Genomic DNA, 7,500 nt, shown 5'->3' on the forward strand with positions numbered 1-7,500 from the left:
TCCCCTCCCCTCCCCTACCCCTCTCTCTCTCTCCCTTCCCCTTCCCTACCCCTCTCTCCATCCCCCTTCCCTACCCCCCTCTCTCTCTCTCCCTTCCCCTAGCCCTACCCCCTTTCTATCTCCCTTCCACTTTCTCTCTCTCCTCCCTCCCCCACTCCCCCTCTCTCCTCTCTCCCCTCCCTCCCCCCTCTCTCCCCTCCCTCCCCCTTCCCCCCCTCTCCCCCCTCAGGTGGTGAAGATCTTGGAGAAACATGATCCTGTCCATAGTCGGTCCGGTGTCTACCTTCGTCTCGGTCCTGTCCCCGGTGACGAGGCCAGCGCGGTACAGAACTACGTAGAACACATGCTGTTCCTGTTGATGGAGGAGGAAAGTTCACTTTTTATAGATCTGTCATTCTCATTGAAAGCCACATCTGATAAGCAGTAGATCCATTCTATGTGAGATATTTCTGTGCTCCACCTCCATTCTACCAACATGGCAGTCATACTGTAGATACTAATGTGCACATGTAAATAGACAATAAACCATTTCAGTTCAAATACAAAGTCAACAACATAAAGCAGAGTTCATTGAATGACAGAAGTTGTTTTTGACGTCCTTAGGAGCCGGGCCAGGGCGGAGCGATGGGAGCCATCCTAGAGTTTGTGGTTGTAGAAGGCGTGATGGAGAGACTGTTCCTCTGGAGTCTGAGACGACACTTCACTGACGATATGAAACTGGAACAAGTGATTTTTTTTGGGATCTGTTATTTATCAATCAATCAATCAAGTTTATAGATGCCCAGCTTAAAACCCCCCAAAAACAGCAATGAAGAGGAAAACCACCCTGGAAGGGGTATTATTGACTGTTTTAGTGACAGGGTGAGTAATTGATAATGCTTATCCCCAATCTCTCTCTGCCCCCCTCCATCTCTCTGCCCCCCTCCATCTCTCTGCCCCCCTCCATCTCTCTGTCTCTGCCCCCTCCATCTCTCTTCTCTGGCCCCCTCCATCTCTCTCTCTCTGGACCCTCCATCACTCTCTCTCTGGCCCCCTCCATCTCTCTCTCTTCATCTCTCTCTCTCTGCCCTCCTCCATCTCTCTCTATCTGGCCCCCTCCATCTCTCTTCTCTGGCCCCCTCCATCTCTCTCTCTCTGGACCCTCCATCTCTCTGTCTCTGGCCCCCTCCATCTCTCTTCTCTGGCCCCCTCCATCTCTCTTCTCTGGCCCCCTCCATCTCTCTTCTCTGGCCCCCTCCATCTCTCTTCTCTGGCCCCCCTCCATCTCTCTCTCTCTGCCCTCCTCCATCTCTCTCTATCTGCCCCCCTCCATCTCTCTCCTCTCTGGCCCCCTCCATCTCTCTCTTCATTCTCTCTCTCTCTGCCCTCCTCCATCTCTCTCTATCTGCCCCCCTCCATCTCTCTGTCTCTGCACCCCTCCATCTCTCTCTCTCTGCCCCCTCCATCTCTCTCTATCTGCCCCCTCCATCTCTCTCTATCTGCCCCCTCCATCTCTCTCTCTGCCCCCCTCCATCTCTCTCTCTGCCCCATCCATCTCTCTCTCTCTGCCCCCTCCATCCTCTCTCTCCTCTGCCCCCCTCCATCTCTCTCCTCTCTGCCCCCCTCCATCTCTCTCTCTCTGCCCCCCTCCATCTCTCTCTCTGGCCCCCTCCATTCTCTCTCTCTGCCCCCCTCCATTCTCTCTCTATCTGCCCCCTCCATCTCTCTCTCTGCCCCATCCATCTCTCTCTCTCTGCCCCCTCCATCTCTCTCTCTCTGCCCCCTCCATCTCTCTCTCTCTGCCCCCCCTCCATCTCTCTCTCTCTCTGCCCCCCTCCATCTCTCTCTCTCTCTGCCCCCCTCCATCTCTCTCTCTCTCTGCCCCCTCCATCTCTCTCTCTCTGCCCCCTCCATCTCTCTCTCCTGCCCCCTCCATCTCTCTCTCTGCCCCCCTCCATCTCTCTCTCTCTGGCCCCCTCCATCTCTCTCTCTGCCCCTCCATTCTCTCTCTCTGCCCCCTCCATCTCTCTCTATCTGCCCCCCTCCATCTCTCTCTCTCTGCCCCCCTCCATCTCTCTCTGCCCCATCCATCTCTCTCTGCCCCATCCATCTCTCTCCTCTGCCCCCCTCCATCTCTCTCTCTCTGCCCCCCTCCATCTCTCTCTCTGCCCCCCTCCATCTCTCTCTCTCTGACCCCTCCATCTCTCTGCCCCCCTCCATCTCTCTCTCTCTCTGCCCCCTCCATCTCTCTCTCTCTCTGCCCCCTCCATCTCTCTCTCTCTGACCCCTCCATCTCTCTCTCTCTGACCCCTCCATCTCTCCTCTCTATGCCCCGCCCCCCCTCACCACCACACTCCCCTTCTCTCCCCTCTCTGCAACAGCTGAGGATGTACCAGATGTTACTGTCTCAGGCCAGACAGCCTCTCCTGCACCACAAACCTGTTCTACGACCCTTAATGATGCTGTTATCTTCCTGTGCTGGAGCTGGGAGTGGAGGAGGAGGAGGAGGGTCAGTGGAAGCAGAGTTGGTGCTCCTGCTCAACCAGCTGTGTGGTGCGCTGGCTAAGGACCCCTCAGTGTTAGGTGGGTTCTGGTTCTGTTTTCAAGATAAATGGACAATGAAGTGGTTTTCTGATTTCTTCTTTTTCCTCCTGTTCAGAGTTATTCTTCCACACCAGTGAGGACCAGGGGGCAGCCAACTTCCTGCTCTTCTCCCTGCTGATCCCCTTCACGCATCAGGAAGGCAGCGTAGGACAGCAGGCCCGGGACGCTCTGCTGCTCATCATGCAGCTGTCGACCTACAACCCCAGAGTCGCTGCACACATCACAGACAACACGTACTTCTGTCCTGTGAGCCGGTTACCGTAGTTACCGTAGTTACCGTAGTTACCGTAGCTCCACTGCTGGGAGTTTGTCACATAGTTTGTAGTCACTCCTCTTTATCGCCCCTCGCCCTCCACTCCCCCTCACTCCTCCCCCCTCGCCCTCCACTCCCCCTCACTCCTCCCCCTCCCCCTCCACCCCCCTCCCCTCCACCCCCACCCCCCATCTCCTCCCCCTCCACCCCCCTCCCCTCCACCTCCACCCCACTTCCCCTCTCCTCCCCCTCAGTGAGTGAGAGGTAAAGGCTGAGCTCATTACTCCTTATGTAATAGGCGTTAATATGATTACAATGGAGAGAGAGAGGAGAGAGGAGATACGGGGGTGACAGAAGGGAGAGATAAGAAGAGAGAGAGAGGAGGGAGGAGAGAGGAGAGAGGAGGGAGGAGGGGAGGAGAGAGGAGGGAGGAGAGGAGGGAGGAGGGAGGAGGGAGGAGGGAGGAGAGAGAGGAGAGAGGAGGGAGGAGAGGAGGGAGGAGGGAGAGAGAGGAGAGAGGAGGGAGGAGAGGAGGGAGGAGGGAGGAGGGAGAGAGAGGAGAGAGGAGGGAGGAGAGGAGGGAGGAGAGAGGAGGGAGAGAGAGGAGTTGTCCACTTGCTCTTGTAAGTATCAGACCAGTGAAAAATATGAGAAAACCACTTTCTCCTGGTGGAACTCTGTGTGACTGTACCAGATTTAGCCCATGGAGCTGACCTCAATCTAGAGATGGGGGATTAGGACGCTGTGACCTGATTGGTTGATCGCCTCGGCGCTCTTAGCCTCCTGCTAACTCCAACACCAACTGGTTCTGTTGTTGATTAGTTGTTGTTGTTTACTGGTTGTTGATTAGTTGTTGTTGTTTACTGGTTGTTGATTAGTTGTTGTTGTTTTCTGGTTGTTGATTAGTTGTTGTTGTTTACTGGTTGTTGATTAGTTGTTGTTGTTTACTGGTTGTTGATTAGTTGTTGTTGTTTTCTGGTTGTTGATTAGTTGTTGTTGTTGTTGTGAGTTAGCAGAGTAGCGTGGGGATGTATTCCATTACAGGCTTTAAACCCCCCTCTCCCCTCCTCCCCCCCCTCCCCTCCTCTCCCACCCCACCTCCCCCTCCTCCCCCCCCCTCCCCTCCTCTCTGTAAATCCTGATCTTCCAGTGAACTCTAATCTGCAGTGGATTTCATTCCAGCATTGAAAAGTCCTTGGCTCATGACAATGTGTGTGTGTGTGTGTGTGTGTGTGTGTCTAGGTACTGGCTACAGGTCTGAGTGGTTTGTATTCGTCTCTACCTGCGAAGCTACAGGTGTACAGTGAAGACTGGCACTGTCTGGAGAGAGCTGACTGGGTACAGGTAAATATATCGTTTGGAACATTTCCTATCATTTTATCTCACAGATTAAAAACAGCATCATTTAAACCCTTGGACAGACAGTGATCTATTTACAATGTCATCAAGCATAAGATCTGTTTACAAGCTACCTGACTGGCTACTTGGCTAGTTACCTGGCTGGCTACCTGGCTAGCTGGCTACCTACCTGGCTGGCAGGCTACATGGATACCTGGCTGGCTACCTGGCTGGCTACATGGCTGGCTACCTGGCTGGCTACATGGCTGGCTACCTGGCTAGCTGGCTACCTACCTGGCTGACAGGCTACATGGATACCCGGCTGGCTACATGGCTAGCTGGCTACCTGCCTACATGGCTACCTGGCTGGCTACATGGCTACCTGACTGGCTGGCTACCTGACTGGCTACCTGGCTAGCTGGCTACCTACCTGGCTGGCTGGCTGGCTACCTACCTGGCTGGCTGGCTACATGGCTACCTGGCTGGCTACATGGCTGGCTACCTGGCTGGCTAGCTGGCTACCTAGCTAGATTGCTGGCTGCCTGGCTGGCTACCTAGCTGGCTACCTAGCTGGCTGCCCGGCTACCTAGCTAGATGGCTGGCTACCTGGCTGGTTACCTAGCTGGCTACCTGGCTGGTTACCTAGCTGGCTACCTAGCTTTCTGCCTAGCGGGCTGCCTGGCTGGATACCTAGCTAGATTGCTGTCTGCCTGGCTGGCTGCCTGGCTGGCTACCTAGCTAGATTGCTGGCTGCCTGCCTAGCTACCTAGCTGGCTGGCTGGCTGGCTACCTAGCTGGCTGGCTGGCTACCTAGCTAGATTGCTGGCTGCCTGGCTGGCTGCCTGGCTACCTAGCTGGCTGGCTGGCTGGCTACCTAGCTGGCTACCTAGCTGGCTACCTAGCTGGCTATCTAGCTGGCTACCTAGCTGGCTACCTAGCTGGCTACCTAGCTGGCTGCCTGGCTGGAGACCTAGCTAGATTGCTGGCTGCCTGGCTGGCTACCTAGCTGGCTACCTTGCTGGCTGGCTACCTAGCTAGCTACCTGGCTGGCTGGCTGGCTGGCTACATAGCTGGCTACCTGGCTACCCAGCTGGCTACCTAGCTGGCTACCTAGCTGGCTGGCTGCTACCTAGCTGGCTGGCTGGCTGCTACCCAGCTGGCTACCTAGCTGGCTACCTGGCTGGCTACCTGACATTGACTTGATTTCTTCTGGATGCAGGTTCCGGCTTTGGTCCAGTTCCTAAACTCTCTGCAGTTCTGCTGCTCTGTCATTAAGGTGAGACAAACACACGGAGGCCTATGTATGTTACATCATACACACACACACACACCATATACACACACAAACCATATACACCAGACACACACACACCATATACACACACACACACACACCATATACACACACACACACACACACCATATACACCAGACACACCATATACACCAGACACACCATATACACCAGACACACACACACACACCATATACACACACCATATACACTAGACACACACACCATATACACTAGACACACACACCATATACACACACCATATACACTAGACACACACACCATATATACTAGACACACACACACACCATATACTAGACACACACACACACCATATACATCAGACACACACACACACACACCATATACACCAGACACACACACACACACACACACACCATATACACCAGACACACCATATACACCAGACACACACACACACACCATATACACACACCATATAAACTAGACACACACACCATATATACTAGACACACACACCATATACACCACACACACACACACACACACACACACACCATATACACCATATACACCACACACACACACACACACACACACACACACACACACACACACACACACCATATACACCAGACACACACACACACACACCATATACACCAGACACACCATATACACCAGACACACACACACACACACCATATACACCAGACACACACACACACACACACACACACACACCATATACACCAGACACACACACACACACACACACACCATATACACCAGACACACACACACTTCCTCCCCAGCTCCTTGTCCTACGATAGAAAGTGGATATGATATAATTATTAAACTGTTGAAACTACGGCAGATCGCTAACTACCAAAGGAGTTAAGAAACAGTTAACTAACTGTAAAATAACTTTAGCTGGCTAGCTAAGCATCTTCCCCCTCCCCCATCTCTCTCTCCCCCTCCCCCATCTCTCCCTCCCTCTCCCCATTTCTCCCTCCCTTCCCCCTCCCTTCCCCCTCCCTTCCCCATCTTCCCCCTCCTCTCTCCCGCTCCCCCATCTCTCTCTACCCTCCCCCATCTGTCTCTCCCTCCCTCCCTCCCCTCCCCCATCTCTCTCTCCCCCTCCCCCATCTGTCTCTCCCTCCCTCCCTCCCCTCCCCCATCTGTCTCTCCCTCCCCTCCCCCATCTCCCTCTGCCTCCCTCCCCCATCTCTCTCCCTCCCCTCATCTCTCCCCCCTCTTTCTCCCCCTTACCTCCCCTCTCTTTCTCCCCAATTCCCCCCTTCCATCTCTCCTTCCCCTCCCCCATCTCACCCCCTACCCCATCTCCCTCCCATCTCTCCCCCTTCCCCATCTCTCCTCCCCATCTCCCCCCCCCATCTCCCCCCCAGGTTGGACATCCCTCTATCAGAGGTCAGTTGTTGGGATATATCTACAATGGCTTCCTGGTTCCTGTACTGGCTCCAGCTCTGCACAAGGTCAAAAACACTACTGCTGATTCCTATAGTCTGTCTGCTTGATGCTGATTGGTCACCCTACTTCCTGTAGTCCTGTTTCAACAATGCTCATTGGTCTCCAAACTCCCTGTAGTTCTGTCTACTTAATGCTAATTGGTTACAGTATTTCATTTGTCTTCCTCTAGTCCTTTGTTAATAATTTCTGATTGGTCAATGAATTTCCTAATTTCTCCTGAAATAAATTCTCATTAGTCGTATTATTTTCCTGGTTTGCTGAGTTCTAACTGGCTGCTGTGTGTATCTCTGTTCTCTGATTGGCTGCTGTAGTGTGTGTGTGTCTATATCCCTGTTCTCTGATTGGCTGTAGTGTCTATATCTCTGTTCTCTGATTGGCTGTAGTGTGTATATCTCTGTTCTCTGATTGGCTGTAGTGTGTATATCTCTGTTCTCTGATTGGCTGTAGTGTGTGTGTGTGTCCATATCTCTGTTCTCTGATTGGCTGTAGTGTGTATATCTCTGTTCTCTGATTGGCTGTAGTGTACACTAGAAGAGGTGATGACCACTACAGCGTATCT

General features: G+C 53.3%; 1 protein-coding gene across 1 annotated transcript in view; it reads left to right on the forward strand.

Moving 5' to 3' along the window:
• Positions 1-607: 607 nt before the first annotated feature.
• The window catches only part of LOC116375240 (protein FAM160A1), a 29,841-nt gene continuing 22,948 nt past the window's right edge, over positions 608-7,500 (forward strand). The window contains exons 1-7 of the mRNA XM_031831388.1: positions 608-726; positions 2,361-2,562; positions 2,639-2,829; positions 4,079-4,180; positions 5,394-5,450; positions 6,860-6,946; positions 7,463-7,500. The exon at positions 7,463-7,500 is cut by the window's right edge and continues 130 nt beyond it. Coding sequence (XP_031687248.1) covers positions 625-726; positions 2,361-2,562; positions 2,639-2,829; positions 4,079-4,180; positions 5,394-5,450; positions 6,860-6,946; positions 7,463-7,500 — 779 coding nt within the window. The 5' untranslated portion in view covers positions 608-624. The remainder of the gene's footprint in view (positions 727-2,360; positions 2,563-2,638; positions 2,830-4,078; positions 4,181-5,393; positions 5,451-6,859; positions 6,947-7,462) is intronic.

Source organism: Oncorhynchus kisutch, linkage group LG9 (genome assembly GCF_002021735.2).
Source record: "Oncorhynchus kisutch isolate 150728-3 linkage group LG9, Okis_V2, whole genome shotgun sequence".
Lineage (NCBI taxonomy): Eukaryota > Metazoa > Chordata > Actinopteri > Salmoniformes > Salmonidae > Oncorhynchus > Oncorhynchus kisutch.